Source organism: Dipodomys ordii, unplaced genomic scaffold (assembly GCF_000151885.1).
Source record: "Dipodomys ordii isolate 6190 unplaced genomic scaffold, Dord_2.0 Scaffold58, whole genome shotgun sequence".
In the NCBI taxonomy this organism is placed as follows: domain Eukaryota; kingdom Metazoa; phylum Chordata; class Mammalia; order Rodentia; family Heteromyidae; genus Dipodomys; species Dipodomys ordii.
The window spans coordinates 4017211-4036314 of record NW_012267274.1 but is presented as its reverse complement, the minus strand read 5'-3'; the positions used below and the strand labels follow the sequence as shown (position 1 = coordinate 4036314).

General features: G+C 47.7%; 1 protein-coding gene across 2 annotated transcripts in view; it reads left to right on the top strand.

The window, feature by feature from the left end:
• Dock1 (dedicator of cytokinesis 1) overlaps positions 1-19104 on the top strand; it is a 437833-nt gene that overhangs the window by 104459 nt on the left and 314270 nt on the right. For both annotated transcript variants that reach the window (XM_013021945.1, XM_013021944.1), the window contains exon 23: positions 6383-6491. In XM_013021945.1, the coding sequence (XP_012877399.1) occupies positions 6383-6491 (109 nt within the window). The remainder of the gene's footprint in view (positions 1-6382; positions 6492-19104) is intronic.

Genomic DNA, 19104 nt, shown 5'->3' with positions numbered 1-19104 from the left:
CAGAAAGGGAAGGAAACAAACCAGGCTCTCATTTTCTTACCTGCAACACATTTATTACCTTGGGAGAAAAACAATTGTGTTCACCGCTGGAATTGACAAGTGTGTTTTTCTTTTTGCAGTTGGAACCAACTTTGGAGATCTATTATTTTCCTTCTTCTTTTCCAAATGGTCTTCTGTGGGTTCGTATAATGCACTCGTTTTGTTAAATTCCAGGGTAATTGACAGTATTTATTCTCCCCAAGAACCAAAGGGTGAAACTGGAAGATGAAGATGCAGAACCTTATTCTACTTATCTTACCATCTTTCTTGCTATGCAATTCCATACTTTTTTGTTTTGTTTAGAAAGCTCATTTTGTCTTGAAATGAGAACAGCAGTTTAAAAGCTCTGGCCCAAAGACATTTAGTTCACAGGGAGCCATGAAAGATCCTGGCAGCCAGAGGCGCTTCTCTGCTGGTTTTTGTTTGTGCTTTCTGTGTGGGTGGACTGCATTAGCCAGAAAGCCGGAAAACAGATAGACGCATCCCATATCAGACCTTCTTCTGAACCAAATGACTAAGCCTGGTTATCACTTGGCTCCTCTGCTGTCCTTCTCAGGCTTTGTAATTTTTGCCTGTCATCTAGTGTTAGCATTGCAAATAATTAGTTGTTTATTATTGATAAGTTACACTGATCTATCTTTTTGCTGTCATTCTATAAGGTCACAAAATAGGATGTAGTTAATAGACAAAGATCCTATTATTTGTTGATAATGAATATTTATTGAGAGTAGAACAAGGAATGAAGAGGTCTTAATCATCTGTCCATAGGTCTTTTGAGTTTTCAATCCCTTTTTTCACTTCAAAGTAGGTCAGACAGATGACCTTTCTTGGTTAATTTGATAAAAATGAAGACTTAAACCTCTAGATACTTCATCAGCGGTCGTCTTACATTTTGGAAAGATGACTGAAAGGACCACTGTGAAATGCTAATTAATTATGTGTCTGAACATACTGGTTGGCAACAGAGAAACTATTTAATTTTCATCCTTGACAGGTTCATGGTAGAATTATAACTATATCAAAGGCTCATTACCTATGTTTTGTAGCTTTTAAAGCAGTTATTATAGGCCTACAGATTTATACTTGTTAAGTCTTTCACATTTCTCTGATAACATGATGAATGGGCTACTTGTTAGTATTGGATTGTTTTGCTACTGAGAGGAACGTCTTAGTTGCTTGTCTGGTCTCACTCTTAGTTGCTTGTCTGGTCTCACTTGTCAGGGGCTGAAGTGATTAGTGACTAGGAGTTAGTGTCAAAATCCTCTTACTTGCATTTGTATAACAGAGGCTTAGCAGGAATGGCTCTCAAAGTACCTATGGTTGTTAAGTCTCATTTTACCTGTTCTGCAGGAAATGGGTATGATCTCTGGGCTACATTATTTTATTAGGAGTTACTAATGTAGAATTTTAACAGACAAAAGCCATAAAGCTTAAAAAAGGAAAAGACAGTATTACTAGTTATTTTGGAGATGATGTCTCACAGACTTTTCTGACTGTGCTGGCATTGAGCCTGAGGCTTCAGGTCTCAGCCTCCTCAGTAACTAGGATTGCAGGCATGGCCGCTGCCCCCTGGCTTGCCTCATTTATTTAAAAGTCATGCTTTTGTGAAATAACAAACTTTCAAATACCTTGTAGATGACAAAATTACCTTACTACAAGTTAAAAGGTCAGCAAATTAGAAAGAAAGAAAACGAAAATAGAGCAGAAAGTCCATTTACATATTAATCCTGCAATTATAAGAGTTATCTGTATGGTGTTCATACTAAGTTTTAAATTCGACATGTAGATCAAAGAAAAACATTGTGAAGCTCTCAGAATTCAAAGTGAACTTACCAGGAAAGGGAAACAGACACGAAACCATAACCCTCAAGATATTACCATGAGCTCGGTTGTGTGATAAAGCACCGAAAAATCTGTAGCAAACCCGCAGAGAGGGGCGGGAGCTCACCAGAGTGTCCCTGTACCTCCAGGGCTGCTTACCTCCACGGGCTTGATGTCAGCTCTGCAGATTGACCCTGCTAAGGTTCTCAGAAAGCCAAAACGTTCCAAACTCAGCCCTGAGAATGCAGACAGCATCTGCCAAAAGAGAGTTGTAGTGGGGGGTATACACCCAGAATAGTGGCTTTAATGAGTCTGCCTTCCTGCTTAAGGAAGGCCGCCTTCCAGTACATTCCAGACTCAGCCTGGAGACTACCTGAGAGGCGGCTTCTTGTCACCGAGGGAACAGAGGGCTCAAGGCTCAATGAGGCTGCCATTCTGGGTCCTGCTTGCTCTCAAGGTGGTCTTGTAACAGGACTCCCTCATAGTCGGTGTCAACTTAAATGGAAAAATAATTCAGAGATTCTCCAGAGAGTAATGAAACTTTTTGAAAATAGCACTGCAGTTGGGAACACGTGCCTTGGCAAACTAAGGTTGAAGCAAGAGGGAGGGTTTTTTGTTTGTTTGTTTGTTTGTTTTTTGTTGGTCATGGGGCTTGACCTCTGGGCCTGGGTGCTGTCTCTCAGGGCTTCAGCTCAGGGCTAGCGCTCTATCACTTGAACCACAGTGCTGCTCCGGCTTTTATATTTTTCTTCTGTTTATGTTGAGCTGAGGAATCGAACCCAGGGCCTCCTCAAGCATGTGAGGCAAGCACTCTACCAGTGAGCCACCTTCCCAGCCCCAAGAGGGAGCTTTTAAGGACACAAATAGCAGGATCCCATCAGCGATGTCACATGTCGGTGCTGGGTCTCAGTGGTTAGGAAGAGGAGCGTCAGGCATCTGCAGCTGAGCAGACAGATGAAGGTGTGCTGATATGTGTCTCTCTCCCCCACATCAATACTGGGACCTAAGCACTGTCCCTTAGCTTTATCCCTCAAGGCTGTTGCTCTACCACTTGAGCCACGGGTAAATTTCCTGCTTTTTGCTGGTTAATTGGAACCAAGAGTCTCAGTCTTTCCTTCCTGGGCTGACTTTCAACCACACAGTCCTCACATCTCAGCTTCCTGATGACCTAGCATTGAGCCACTGGTGTCTGGCTCCCAGCCCCATTTTTTGGCATTACTGAGGATGGAAATCAGGACTTGCTTGCTATGCCCCTACACCTTTGTAATTTTAGCTTGTTTGTCAGACAGAATGTCTTTAACTTTGTTCACGTTGTTCCCAATCTGCAGTCCAACTGTCTCTACTTCTGAGTAGCTGGGACCCAGGTATGTAATGCCTCACCAGGCCTCAGAGTACTTTCTGGCTTGTGGTTTCTTCAGTAGCTGCTCGAGTTTCTTTCTTTCTTTCTTTCTTTCTTTCTTTCTTTCTTTCTTTCTTTCTTTCTTTCTTTCTTTCTTTCTCTTCCTTCCTTCCTTTCTCTCTCTCTCTCTCTCTCTTTCTTTCTGTCGGTCATGGGGCTTGAACTCTGGGCTTGGGCGCTGTTCTTGCACTCTTCAGCTCAAGGCGAGCGCACTACCGCTTGAGCCATAGTGCCACTTCCAGTTTTCTAGTGGTTTATTGGAGATAAGAGTCTCATGGACTTCCCTGCCTGGGCTGGCTTTGAACCTCGATCCTCAGTCTCCTGAGTAGCTAGGATTACAGGCGTGAGCCACCAGCGCCCGGCCCTACTCAAGTTTCTGACAGAGCCTTTCAATTTTCCAGGCAGGGTAAGAAGCTTCCTTCCTAAGCTCCTGGCTTGATTTGGATAGCATTGACAGAAGCCATATTGTTTTTATGCATTACAATTGATTTTTGTCCCCCACAGATTTGTAATGATCGTTTTTCTCATTTAGCCATTTAAAGTTTATTCTTTTCCTTCTTTTCCCTCCCTTCTTTAGTAACCAAACCCTTCTTTTTCTCATTCCATTTACGCTTAACATGTCATAATTATCACAGATTAAAGCATGCATCATGGGCTTAGCTGGTTACTCAGATCAATCATTGGTGCTTGCCTGAGAATGTTCCATATAGCTAGATAAACAGAACTTTTGAGCTCCCTTTTCTTTCCCTTCTTTTGTGTTGCTCTTGTCCTGCATATTAATTCCACATATGTTTTAAGATGCTATCAGACATTACTATTGTGTAGTCAGCATTCATTTTCTATTTATGATTGCTTTCCATCCTTCCTTCAATTCCATGTTTCTCTTGGGAATCATTTTCCTTCTGTCAAAAGAATTCTCTGTAGAATTTCTTTTAGTGGAAGTCAGCTACTGGTGTTGTTTGTATGAAAATGATCTATTTCGCCTTTGTATTTGAAGGATATTTTCTTTTAATACAGCATTCTGGATTGGCGGTTATTTTCTTCCTGCAGGTGTTACTCTATTTTCTTTTGGTTTCTGTCATTTTTGTTGAGAAGTCCACTTTCAGACTTACTGTTATGTTGTGGAAGGTAAATTATACTTTGTTTTTTCTTCTAGCTGCTTTTACAGTTCCTCTTGGCGTTTCTTTGAATCTTGTTATGTTCTGCTGTAGATGCTTTATGTTTTCCTACTTAGAATTCTTGACTGCTTGATTGACATCCTCTGTGAGGGTTGGGCAGTTCAGGGTCACTGGGTCTCCCATGGTTCATCTGCCTCGTTGGTTGTCTTCCCTCTTGTTCTTCTGATGCCTCCATTCATCTTCTTTGGGTCTCTTCATTGAGCCTTTGTAGTTCAAGTTCTTTTTAGAATTTTTCTCTTCTTTTTTCTCCTGTTTTTCTGTTGAGTTTTTTTGCATTTCACTATTTCTGTCTCTTGTGTCTTAAGTTAATTTGTAATTTAGGTATTGCATGTTTTAGTTCTAGAATTTCCATCCGATAGTTTTTTTTAACAGATACATTTCCCTGCTCAAATGGCCCCCTTTCTGTTCTTTCCATCTTTTTATTCTAAAATATAAATAGAACTATAAAATATAATTCCAGTTATTTTGATGTTCTTTGAGCTGACTGTCGTGTCTTGATCACCTGAAGGTCTGTTTCAATTGTGATCTTTTTCTCTTGGACTTGGCCACATGGTGTAGTCTTTTGCTGGGTCTGGTGAGTTTTATTTGATGGCTGGACTGTGGTTAGAAAGCCGTATAGTAGCTCTAGTCTGTGGCACCTCTTTGCAGAGGTGACTTCTCCGCCTTCCTTTGGGCTTGAGCGTGGTATGAGCATGTGACTGTCGTCAGACAGGATTGTCCTGTGGCCCTGGTGAGCTGTGCTCTGCATTTGGCGTGCTCAGGGTCTCCAGCTCCTCCATCTGACAGTCTGCTGTGTTATCTGGCACTCCTCTTCTTGCTGTTTCCCGAATTCAAAGTCATTTCCTCCAGAGGCTGATGATGCTCCCACTCTGCCTTCTAGAGAATTCTGTTTTGGATTTTGGTCTTGTGTATCATGTGGATCCAGAAACACATGAGTGTGCGGGAAGAAGGGCAGATGCCCCCTTGTGCCTCAGCCTTGTGCAGGCTCCCGAGCGCCATTTGAACTGTTGGGTACATCATTTATGCAAACTGGTATTTAGAAATCTCTTTTTGCAGAACCGTTATACTAGGCTAGAATTTACCTATTTATGCAGAACTCCTGGCTTTACAGTAGAGCTGATTTAAACGTACGGTTTCCTATAGGGTAATTAATTATCACTCAGTTTTCAGACCTTTCATTGTGCACAAGGTTTCAGGTAGGCTGTACTTTTCATAATGTCTAGAAAACTAGTCTGTATTAATAAAGCATTTGAGTTGCAGCATTTTAAAATGTAATTGGACTTGAAGTAGCTGTGAATAAATAATTTATAAATGAAGGTTATTTACAATTAGCAGCATATATTAGCATATATAGAGCCAGATGTACAGATTCCTATTATCCATTCAGTGAACATGTGGTCACTCATGAAGATTCTTCAGCTACCATTGGCCCTACCACTGCATTGATGGAGCATTGTTACTCTGAAATAAAGTCATGTTGAATTTACCATTATAACCTCGTTTTCAAATGGTTATAAGATCATGTTAAATGTAGCCAGTTAAGGGTCCTCATGGTTGGTGATTATACCACATTACGAGTTTCACGATACTGGCAGAAAATGCACAGATTTATTGGTAATGATTTCTGTGGGGCAGCATTCTGGTTGAATTTCTTCATTTCCCCTTCCTTCTGCCCTGCTCCTTCCATCCTTCCCTGCGTGAATGTGCCGTGTTTCAGGGACTGCAGCAGTTGGTGCTGTCACTGGGCCTGGTTCTTCATATGGAGTCCACTTGGGCCAGGCCCCCGTGCCTCCTGCCTGTTGGGCAGGTCGAATTGCGTTGCTCCCCTGATGCCGGGGCAGTGGCTCCTGTCTGTGTCTCCCCCTGACCCCGTTCTGCTCCCTTGAGGGCATCCAGTGCAATGTCCGGCTCTGCAGACCCCACAGTCTCCTGTGTTTCTTTGCAGGCTGTATGAGGACAAAGGGGAGGCTGACTTCGTGGAGTCCTTGCTGCAGCTCTTCCGGTCCATCAATGACATGATGAGCAGTATGTCTGACCAGACGGTCAGGGTGAAGGTAGGTGCCCTCCGTGCTCGGACCAGCGGCTGGGATGAGGGCTCTCTGTGCGGCTGGGCCTGGGGGCTGCGCTCTGAGCATTGCAGTGGGAGGAGGAAGCCCGGCGTGGGCTGTGGCCGTGCACTGCCTGCCACTGTGAATTCTGCCTTTTCTTTTGTGTGTGTCGGTTCTGGGGCTGGAACTCAGGGCGGGGCCGTGTTGTTCCTTAGCTGTTTCACTCAAAGCTAGGCTTCAGCCACTCGAGCCATGCTTGTACCTCTGGCTTTTGGATTGTTAGTTGGAGATTAGAGTCTCACGGACCTTTCTGCCCTGGCTGGCTTTGAACCCTGTTCCTCATACAAGCTAGAACTGTAAGAGCGAGCCACTGGCTCCTCCCGGCTTGGAATTCTATTCTTTCTCCTGAGGTGTGCTTAAATATGTCTTTTGGTTATGTCTTCTTCTCTCATAAAGGGAGATTCTGAACCTACTTTTGTCATGAGGGGCAATTGGTGAGAGGCAGGTTGTCGGCCTAACTAGTCTGGGTGTCCTGGTGTGTGGGGTGCTGGGCAGTGGGGTGGGTGGAGAGGCGGGCACCAGGCAGCCCCAGGTTGTGGTCCCGCTGTGGTGTTGCATCCTGTGCTGCGACATCGTCACCGGTGTGGAAGAGCAGGGCGCCAGCGCTCACCGTCCTTGTCCCGCATCGGCTCCGGGTCTCTCCTCCGGCCCCGTTGTCTGTGCTTGGGCACTCCCTGGTGAGTGGGTAGCCAGGAAGCAGGGGTGTAGAGGCCGGAGGAGGAGCAGCACTCACGCTTGGACGTCCAGTTCTGTGATTTTTGTGGGCTGGTATACTAAAGGAAAAGCTGCACAATTTGCAGCTTGCACCGTGACTCTTCCTTCGAAGAGCACGCATCTTCCCAGCGCTTGGCTGTGGCTTTCGCTCGCTCTGCAGGGAGGTGGCACCATCCTTTTACTTCCTTCTTCTAGTGTTCTCTTAATATATATTTTCAGAAAATACTCTTAGGACTCTTGTCTTAAGCCATCTGGGGGACTTCCTGCTTTGCTGTGTTGTTCTGTGTTCTGAACTTTTCTTTTGTACGTTCTTCCCCCTATGGTATAACCCCTGTTGTCACTGTATTTGAGTCCGGTGCCCTGCATCTTGTATATACATTTTTCCAATTTGGGGAGGGGAAGGGGAATAACAAAATGCTGAAACAAGGATACAGGTTGACCCATTGTAACAATGAGATGTACAAGACACTATGTTGAAAACGAACTTTACAACTTTGGGCTGGCGGGGAAGAGTTGGGAGGTGGGAAGGGAAGAGATGGTAGGGGAAAAACAAAGGAGAGGGTATAATGCTAGGAAATGTACTCATTGCTCATATAACTGGATCCTTTCTGTACAGTATCTTTATAATAAAAAAGTCTTAAAACATAATATAGACAGCAGAAAAGAGTGTGTATGTGCTCACAGGCATGTGCACACACAAGCATATGCATGTTCATGTTTGTGTGTGTGCATGTTTGTTTGTGTGCATGTACGTACGCTTAGAAGTATTTCCTGATTTAAAAGGGACCAAGTCTGATTGAACATGGGTAAAGTCATAACTTCCCTTTTGTCCACCATAATTTCTTGATCTTTGTCTGAGTCACCTCTGAAAACATGTGCTCTATGCAGAAAGGCACACAGTACATCTTTTGAAGTTTTAGGTTAGTTATTTTGGCAACTTGATGTTGCCTAAAACTGCCGTGTCATTCCAAGGTTAAAATTAGCCTTGTCGTGTAACATTTTACTACTAATCCAGTGGCATTTTAGAAACACACACGTCACAAAGCAGACGCACATCACATAAGAATAGATGGAAATTGGAGGAAGTTTTGTGCCCAGAAGTAATTTTAGATTGCTAAATATATACTTACATTATTCAATTTGATTGGGCTTGACTTGTGTCTGCCTGCATCCTTGGGAATGAAATCATTTAGTGAGTGGAGGCTGCTGAGATTTTTAAAAAATTGGTTTTGTTTCAAACTTTTTTTTTGGTGAGGCACGAACAAGATGTGTGACGTCCCTGCGCAGCGGGGTGGGGTGGGGGTGGGGGTTGGGTGGGTGGGGGAGGGGGAGGGATGGACTGCACGTGCCTCCCAGGTGCAGGTGCCTGGGGGTTTGATTGACAGGCTGCCTCCCTCCCTGCCAACTCAGCATTGTGTCACGTCCTCTCACTGGCCTTTCCTGTGGGAAATATGAGATCATGTCCTGGGTCCCGGGTTTGTGGGCTGTGTTGGCTCTCCCAGTTTCGTTGGGTTGAAATGGAAAGCCAGTTGGAGTGTTTTTTGTAGGGAAAGTCATTTCCATGCTGCGCCATTTCCCGGGGAAAGGATACCCCATAGGCTGCCTCTGTCTGTGGGGCCCAGAGGCCAGCTGCCCGCCGCCCCCCCACCCCCTCCACCGCCCAGCCCTCACAGCGCTGTTCCTGGTGACCAGCCCACATTTTCTGGTGTGAGCTCCCTTCTCAAAGACACGCCCTCTGCCCACCCCCAGGTCACAGGGTCACCTGGCTGTGGGGTTGAGCCTCTGTAGAGAGCTGGGGGGGGGTTCAGGCAGTGGTGCTCTGGGGGGAGCTGTTCTCAGCGTCTCTCCCGCGTGACTCCTTGGCAGACTTGCACCAGGGCAGTTAGTTTTAGTGAGAAGATGGACGCGCACAGATCACGGGAGAAGCTACAGCAAGTGTGCACGCCGTCTCCCTTCCTCCTTCTACCCAATGCGGCCACCCCGTGTCACCTCTGGTCCCCAGGCTACTGCTGTGATCCAGGGAGTTTCTGGAAACAGACACTGTGTATTTCAGTGCTTCTCACCGACCGCCCCGTCTCCCTGCTGCAGCTTCCCCTCAGAAGTGTACGGTTCAGGGATCCTAAGCATATCCACCACCGTCAGTCTCCAGAGTACTTCCTCATGCTCACAGACTGTCACTGCGTACCTACTCAGCAACAGTGGTGTTCCCCCTCTCCCCACCCCTGAAAACCACTGTTTCCTTTTCTGGCGCTGTGAATTTGAAGCTCATGGATGTGCAGTCACAGAACATCTGTGTTCTCATGACTGGCTAATTTCACTTTGCACAGTGCCTCAGCTGTTCAACCTGTAGTCACCTTTTTGAAGGCTGAATAATATTCTGTCCTAACATATACGCTAGTCATGGTGTTGTGTATGTATTTATTGGTTGCTGGACACTTGGTTGGCATCTGAGTTTCAGCTATTGTCCTGCTACGGACACTGGCAGGCAGATCTTTCTTTAAGATCCCGCCTTCTATCCTCTTCCCTACATACCCAGAAGTGAAAGTGCAGTTCATGGTTCTGTTGGGAGAAATCAGCACAGTCTCCACAATGCCCTATAACTTCACGCAGATCCTTTAAACCCCCCATGGCATTTACCTTAACTGAGGTTGCTCACCACCCTCAGGCCTCAGCTGATGGCGCGCCCTCTTGGTGCTCCTGAATGCTCGCTGGGCCTCTCCAGCTTGCTAGGCCTCCCCATGCCCCTTGTTGCCTTTGTTCCCTCAGAAGTGGTGAAGCCCATCCTCCTGCCCGCTGCCTCCCTCCACCTGGGCTCCCTTGGGACGGTAACGCTCCCACCTTGTTGATGGACAAGCACTCTGCGTGGGCGCTTTGCCCTGGAAAGCCGTTGTTCACGTGCCCTGTGCAGCTTCCCATCACTGCCTGTTTGCTGGGAATGTGCCTAAAGCAGGGAGGGACGTTTCCCAGAGATCTCGTTCGTCCAGGGGAGGGAGCCCGCACTCGGAGTGGTCACACGCTTTCTTGGAGGAAAGGCTCTGGTGATGGCTCCGCTGTGTCAGGCAGGGTTCTGTGCTCAGCCCTTCCTGGCCTGCCACAGACGCGAGGTCGGCGTGATGGGGACGCTGCCGTCACGGTCACCGAAGCCACTTCCATGGATATTTGTTCCTTCTCCCTGGGGTGGCCCTGGACAGACCCTTCTACGCACAACTTGTGGCCCTGGACAGACCCTTCTACGCACAACTTGTGCACACTTTCTTGTTCTCTCTGGGACTGAGAATTCCAGAATTTTCTATAGAAGGGAACTTTGACTGTAGGCCACAGGAATAAATGGATTCCAACCCATCAGGCACATGTCCTGTGTATGTGAGTTTGCGTGTTACCTGCATGTATTTGTACCGTCGTGTGTGCCTGTGTGTGTACATGTGGGCTATGAGCAGGTGTGGGTTGTGGGTGCCTCTGTGTTATGTGTATACACACTTGTTGCTCGTGTGTCTGAGTATGTACTTTTTTCTGTGTGTATCTGTGCGTGTATTTGTTGCATATATGAATCTGGAAAATAGTTTATGAAAAATTTGTATCTGTATTCATGCCATATATTCTGGGCTTTTCTAGCCTCATTTCATATACTTTAGACTAAATTTTTCACTTAACAAAAATCCATGGCTTGATACCACTCTTGGGCACTTACCCAAAACCTGACAAGTGAAGATACAGTAAAGACCTTTGCATTTGCCGTAGCCTAGTCATGGGAATATCTCAGATGCCCTTCAGCGGATACGTGGATCAAGAAAATATGAGACACATGCCTGTGCGCACGCACGTGCACACACACACACACACACACACACACTCATGAAATTGAATTTTGGGCATTCATTAGGAAGAGTAGTGCATTATTTTCAGGGAAGTGGATAGATCTGGAAGAACTCATACTGAGTGAAGTGAGGCAGGGTCAAGGAGACAAAGGGATGCCTATTTTTTTCTCCTGTGTGGAAGTTAGATCTGAAACATAAACATACATGAGACACGTACAGGCCATATGCGTCCACCCATGATCAGACTGACTGCAGTGTCATACACACAGGGCTAGATTCCCATGACATAACCCTCTCGAACCCTGGGCTAGGCACAGGGGGTAGAGGACCCAAGAGAGGGATGTTGGGTAATAAATACAGTTTTATACGCGTGTGTGTCTGTGAAGATGGAGCCAGGAGACTTCCATGTTCAGGCTGGATTGGAGAGATCTGGGTGGAGAAGGAGGGAGGGGTGACACCGATGAAGAGGCCTTCTACATGTAAATTCACAGGTTGAGTTGAAGCCCTTTTGTATACCTATTTGAAGGTAGTAAATTAAAAAGAAAGTCTTGCTGACAGATACAGTGTCTCTTGAGTGGCTAGACTGGCGTCCTTGGTGGTTCTTCGGGGCTCTTCCAGATCTGCTGGGCAGTGGCTGTGAAAATGCCATCCCTGGTCTTCCCCACTGCCTTGCCTGGCCTGGCCCCGCCTCACCACTCGGGCTGCATTGGTCTGGGCTGAAGGTTAACTGAGGCCCCTCAGCCTCAGCAGAACCTGCTTTCAAGGCCCACCCTGGGGCAGGCCACCTTCCTCTCCATCCTCATCATGGCTTGATGCCATTTCCATCTGGCCTCTGGAAGCCAGCCGTGTCAGAAATAAGCCATCCTGTAATCCTCATAAATGCGCTTGATGGTGGTTTTGCCCTCCAATCCAAATTTCCCTGAAAATAATACTCTGACTTGAATTGAACTGTCTTACTTGCCTTATGTCATGCTAAGATTCTTATGGGGAGATTTTACTGTTTTTCATCTGTTTATTTTAAAGCCAGCATCTAGGGTCCACACTGCTTTTCATGAATTTTCAAGTGTAGGATTTTATGGTCCTCAGGAAAAATAGACTAAATGTACAAGGGGTGATGAGAGGGAGGGATCTGATAAGACAGCCTGCACCCCACAGCTTGATCCTGCGCGGAGCTCTGCTCTCAGCAAGATTCCTCTCCGGCCCCCGCTGTACGCGCCTCCAGCCCCTCTACCTGCCTCAGTCCCCCTCCCCATTGCCCTTGTGTGTTTTCTTCATGGGCAATTGAAACAAAGAGTAATTGTTTATCACCTTACTGTTGGCCTTTCACCTGTAGAATTGCATGTTATGCTTTCAGTTGAAGTCACCTTTATATGTACCTCTCCATCATCTCCATTCCATCTTCATCAATCTCCAGTCCCTCCGTGTATACGGATCTGAAAGATCCTCAGATCCATAGATACACGCTCCCGCATAGAAGAGGTCATAGTGTGTGCATGTGACCCATGTGTACTCTCCCATTTACTCTAAATCATCTGTCAGTTATTACACCTAATTTGCCCTAGGTTCTTCTAGCATGAAATGCTGTGTAAGTGTGCTAGTGTTACCAGGCGGTGTTCTTTAGAGGACGATAGTGAGAGCAGTCTGTACATACTGCGCATAGAGACACTCTTCCCACCCCCTTCTGTTGGCTCTCTGTCCCTCTATGTCCATCGGTAGTTTTGAGGAATGTGTTTTGTAAGATTGCATGTATGTGCGCGTGTACATACACGTGTGTATTTATGTGTATGTAGGTGATGCGTATGTGTGTATAGATGTGTAAATATGTCTCTGTAGGTGGATGTCACCTCATTCTTGTATCCTAGCTTGTGTCACCCACTTGATCTCGGAGCCCCCGCGTGGGGCCCAGCTTCATTTCCCTCCTCAGTGCATGTCTCCTGCTCGGTGGCTGGCTCTCCTGTCATGGCACAACCCTGCTCCATCTGTTTGCTCGGGACATTCAGCCTTCCGTGCTCTGGAGTCCTGTGAAAGTCATGAGGAGGGTCTCAGGACTCACTCCCTCCTAGATGACAAGTGATGTTGGGGCTTGGTTTCTCGTCAGCGCTCCATCAGTGTTTCCAGAACATTCTACCCTTTCCAGGGTTCAGCGGCTCAGCCGCAGTGTTGTGTAGCAGGGAGCCGTTTCCTGTCTCACACCTGCTTTTGTAATCCTGTTTCTCTTGCCCGAGGACTGTTGGCCTTGTTGGGGATAAAGAAGGAGGGTACACCTTAAGAAAATTGGGGGCGTGTTGAGCCTGAAAGGATTACACGGAGCAGTGCGAGTGATCTTTTCTCTGCCTCCCTTCTCCGAGGTTGGGGAGCAGTTGTCTTGAGGCAGGCTGTGGCCGTGGTCGAGGTCCACCTGCAGTCTCTTGCGTTTCATGTGCACAAGATGTGATGGTTTGAATGACAGCTGTCCAAGCCATGTTTCCTGTGTGGGAGATGGCCTTGTAGAATGAGAGCCTCAGACAGCGTGGGAGCAGCACAGGGTAGACCTTCTGGAGAGTTCTGCTGTTGACACAGAAGTCGAGGGGAGGCTCCCAGAGTGAGCCTCATGGAGGAATGGGGCTGGCCCACCTGGAAGTTGTTGTAGTCTTCTGAGATTGTGAAAATGACAAACGCAGAAGGTGGCTGTCCGAATCTTAGCCGAGGTGCCGTGTCTCCCTGCGCTGGGGTCTCGGAGCCTCGCCCTCGTGGGCTTGCTGGCAGTGCTGGCTGTGCGTCCTGTCTCAGCCTCCGTCTACATGTGGTCTCCACAGCGTGTCTGTGTCTTTTTTCCTCTTCTTGGTCGTGTGGCACTCAGCGCCTGCGCTCCCCCCTGAGCGCCTTGTGTTAACTAGATAACACCTGAGAAAAGCCCGCTTCTACCTGAGATCACCTCATGTCAGGGTTTGGGGATTGGGAGGACATGTACTATTGAGGGGCGGAATTCCATGCTGGGGTAGAACGGAACCTAGGTGCCCCTTGGCAGGTAATGCCATGGGGAGGTGGCACTAAGCCACGTTCTGTGGTCAGCCTGCCATACAGGATTCTGTGGACCAGAACCTTCTCAGACCTCCATGTGTTCATGGTTGTCGAGAATCCAGCTGTGAGTCTGGGGCGGCTGCTTCCTTCCAACACATCCTGGGAGTTGTTGGCCACCGGCACGCTCCTGGAGTCTGGCCTGGCCTGGCCTTGGCGGCACGGAGAGCATGCAGTGTGTGCTCGGGGCCGGCGAGGCCCTCAGAGCTCAGGGCCCTCGGTTGCCCAACATTCTAGACTGTTTTGATGTGTTGGTCTCAAGCACAGATGGCGAGACCATTGCGGGTGAAGTCGTGGTTCGTGTCAGCAGGGAGCAGGTGTGGGAGGGAAGACAGCGGAGGCAGTGCTTCATGACCTGGGCCTTACAGAACTCCCTGCTGCTTCCCTGGGTCACCGGTCCATGGTCCTGCAGGACTGCATAGTCCAGAAGAGAGCTGGCTCTTGCCGTCCCCTCCCCCCGCCTCCACTGCTCCCCGAGAGTCTTCTTGCTGTCTGGAAGGCAGTGCAGGCACCTGGCATGAGCAAGGACGGTGTGGAGCCGCCTGGCCGAGCGCGTGCCTCTCACCTGTGTGCAGTGTGCTGAGCGCGTGCCTCTCACCTGTGTGCAGTGTGCTGAGCGCGTGCCTCTCACCTGTGTGCAGTGTGCTGAGCGCGTGTCTCTCACCTGTGTGCAGTGTGCTGAGCGCGTGCCTCTCACCTGTGTGCAGTGTGCTGAGTGTGTGCCTCTCACCTGTGTGCAGTGTGCTGAGCTCACCGTGCCTCTCACCTGTGTGCAATGTGCACAGTGCTTGTGAGCATGGCATTGCAGACCCGGGGCTGGAGCACGAGATTCTTCCTGCCGCCCACTTTTCCTCAGTAAGTTGGCCTCTGGCATAGGTCTCCATCAACCATGGCACATGGGCTGAGAATGTGTGATTTCTTACCTTTTTCCTTCCTTAATGCCGAGCACCTACTGCATGAGTATGTAATCCTAACTTGATTGCTGTGTGACCACTCCGGATGTGCTCCTGAATCCATGTGCATTCATTTGCTTCATCAAATGATTTTTTGATTCAATTAATTTTTCTATTATCAAATACCAGGATTTTGCCTTTAGGCTTTTAATCCTGGAGTGGCTGATTTCATTGGCAGGCCGTGGTGACATGTCATCTTTGTGTGTTGTGTCTGGTTTCCTTTGTGGTATCACCCCCATGCTCCCCGCCCCCAGCTTCCCCTCCCTACCAGACAGAAAACCTTTCTCTTGGAATTGGCCACTTGCTTCCCCTATCCACCCCTCTTTCTAATGAAATTTCCTTTGCCCAGGTGGATTCTGCTCAGGATCTTGTCCATGGCTTCCTCTTCCTGCCCCTGCCCCTGGCCTTGCTTGGCTTTCTCTGCCCTAGTGCCCCTCCTACATCTGTGCCATCTGCCTTGGCCCCTGACTCCTGTCATTGTGCCATCGTGCAAGGGGCCGTGCAGCTCTTCCCCATCATGAGCCACTCGGAGTCCTCGGGGAGGGGCTGGGCCTCCCAGATAGGCTGAGGGTTAGCAACTCCTCATTCACTCATTTGAACAATCACTCCATAGGGTTTTATCTCCTGTGTGCCAGGCGCTAGGCTAGTTCCTGCAAGCACTCCAGGATTAAAAGCCTATTGTGGGCTTGTGACTGCGTGTGAGTGTGTGAGACCCCAGCCGCTCCCAAAACGTGTCACTGTACAGTTGTATGTAGTAGGTGACGTCAGGGGAATTGCAGACCTCTCTCTTTGTGGGTTGTAGTAAGTCATTTGAGAAAGACTGAGGGTTGGACTGACCAGGCATGTGGGGGAATCAGGAGCAGTTTAGGGTTTCAGGAAGATTCAGGGGTGAGTGAGCCTGAAAGGATAGACTGGAGAATATTCAGGGAGAGGTTGTAGACAGGAAGGTATTCCTTACCATCAAGAGTTTGGCTGGGAAATACAAAAATAAAATAAAATCATGAAGTCAAATAAGTAAAAAAAAAAAAAGAGTTTGGCTGGGTATGGTGGCGCACACCTGTCCTCCCAGCTAGCTGGGGCAGAGGGAACATCATTGTAAGTTTGCAGCCAGCCTGGTGAAGCTAGCAGGACCATCTGAAAATAAAATATGAAGGGGCTTAGGGTGTAGCTCAGTCAGACGTGAATGCGACTTTAGGTTCGGTATCTAATATTGTACACAGGAGACATGGTGTGATCAGTGCTGCCCACCCTGGGGAGGCTGAGGCAGAAACATCAATAGTTGGAAGTGGCAGGGGGTGCCTATGAAGTCAGGCAGCTGCAGATCTGGTGGTGCTGGATGCACAGTTACATAATGACGGCTGAGCATGTCCCACACCAGACTCCCATATGGTCTGGCGAGGATTTAGCTGCAGCTTTTGTCCTGAGGATTGTACTGTGTGAAATAATCCTAATCCCCTCTAGCTGTATGGCTCCTAGTCACCAGAGCCCTGGGATGCCTGGCATCTCCGGGGATCTTCCCTCCACCACCACGATGGCTGCTAAAAGCAGGACAGGACCAAGAGAAGCTTTTCTAAGGCGGGGGCAGAGGACATAATGGTGCATGGCTTGTGTCTCCTAAGAGCTGAATTGTTGGTGGAAACATTTCTATCCCATGTCCGTCTTATGGCTGTGGTTTGGGGTCTTCAGATGCTGGGGTCTTCGGAGATAGTGGCTCTGGTGGACCCTCATACCAGAGCTGACATTCCCAGGCCTGCAGAGGCTCATGGGCATGCCAGTCTGCAAGTGATATTTCTACACGCCCTGGCTGTGTCTGCCAGCCCACCGAGTATTTTAAGTTTTTATACCACTGGACCTGTTTTGATTGCAGGTCGCATAAATCTCAGATCTGTGGTAAATACAGATCTGGATGAGACAAGTTCATATTGCTAAGATGCCGATTCCTCTCCACACAGTCCACAGATTCCGTGCAGTTTTAGTCAAAATCTCAGCGTGTTATTTTGTGAGTATTGACAATGTGATTCTGAAGTTTATACAGAAACACAAAGGACTAGAAAAACCAGCTCACTATTAAAGGAAAAGAACAAATGCGGATGGACTGGCACTCCTGATGTCAAGTCTTGTTACAAAGCTGGAGCAATCTGATTGTGTCCTTAGAGTGCTCGGTTAGGATTGGTGTTGAGCTGCATTCCAGGTAGCCTGAGTAGAGGCCTGGGAGGCCCCTGACCCTTAAATACATCCAAGAAGGAGTTAATGAGAAACATGTCCTCTAGTGGTGTAGCATTAACAAAGGTGAAAAAGAAATGCTTTCTGTGTGAGTTAAAAATAGGCATTAGTCTGTTATCATGAGATTGAGTACTTACAAAATTTAAGCTAGCTTGCAGAACTTAAGGGTAGAATAAATTATTTGTCTCTCTGGATGGGTGAAATGTGGACTTTGGGTAAGGTTTTGTTTCTTAATCTCTCCCAGATCATTAACCTGGCTGCATCAGAGATGGGGAGCAGAGAGTCCCATCTGTCCTCAGTGTTTTCTGGCATTTAACCGGGAACACAGGGGCCTCGGGGAAGATCTGCTCCCCTTTTCCGATTCTCCACTTCATTGTCTTTTTTCCCATGACTTTACCCTAGTCTGATACTAAACGTGTACATCATTTTGGCTGTATTTAGAATCGGTTGCCAGGCACTGTAGTTTTCATGAAAAGCCAAGCAGTATTCTTTGCCAATGAACTGTGTCTGTGACACTTTTATCATTCAAACAGAATTGTTTTCCCCTTGGGAAATCCTGTACAGTCAATATGGTGCACTGAATTAGGGAAGAGAGGTAAAGGGAACAGCTGTAAAGGTGTATTTCATTAAAACAAAGCGTACTTGCTTCTTGCTAGTAGAATCTGTAGTTGTTGGACCATAGTTCTGAGTGACATTTTTCAAATAACTCTGAGAAATATGCGTTCTGACACTATTATGTGTGCCCACCAATAACAATTCAAAGCAGGGGTGCTGTGTGATGGAGAGCAAACACATACCTGAGAAAATCAACTTATAAAAAAATTCTATTTAAGAAGGGAGAACGAGGGGGCTGGGAAGGTGGCTCAGTGGTAGAGCGCTTGCCTTGCATGCCTGAGGCCCTGGGTTCGATCCCTCAGCACCACATAAGCAAAAAGAAAAAAGCCGGAAGGGGCGCTGTGGCTCAAGTGGTAGCCTTGAGTTGAAGAGCTGGACAGCGCCCAGGCCCAGAATTCAGGCCCCACGACTGGACCACCCCCTCTTCCCCCCCCCAAAAGAGGGGAGAACGAGAAAGAAAGAAGGAAGGAAAGAAAGGGAATCAGGTAGTCAGGGATAAAAAGTGGTGGACGTAACAGGTGGCATATAACTCATGTCCCATCTTGGTACTTCTTGCTTCCGTAGTGCTTTGAGCGCCTGCTCAACTGATTTTTTCCCACAAATCTGAGTTCCTGCTCCAACACTTCTTCCCATAATGCCGGGGGTTCCTGCTCAACCAATGAAAAGATGCAGACGGCCCATCAGTGCACAGCCCAGGGGAGGAGCTCTGGGAGGAGCCCTATATGATACTGACCACACCCTGAAAGGAGGCCTCTGGACTCCTTTTTGGGGGCCCTCCCCAGAAAAATGTCTACCTTCTTTCTCCCATGGCTTTCCTTTCTTTTTCAAATTAACTTACTCTGTTTCTTAAAAAGGACAAAGGAGAAGTTCCTGATGGTTCCTGGCTGAGGCCTGTGCCGAGGCCGTACATTGGGAAGAAGCACAAAGCAGGGCAGAACCCCTCCCCTCAATTCTCTGAAGCCAGGGAGAGGAGAAGGGCTGGGACGCACAGTTCCTTTGAAGACTGCCCCCTGCCCCACCTCTTAAAGACTCTACCACCTCCCCAGGGCACCTCACTGGGGAAGCCTTTCACCTGGCCCTTTTGTTTTTTGTTTTTTAATTTTATTTGTGAACATACTGTACAGAGGGGTTACAATTACATGGGCAGGATAATGCGTACATTTCTTACCAAGCATTGCAGCC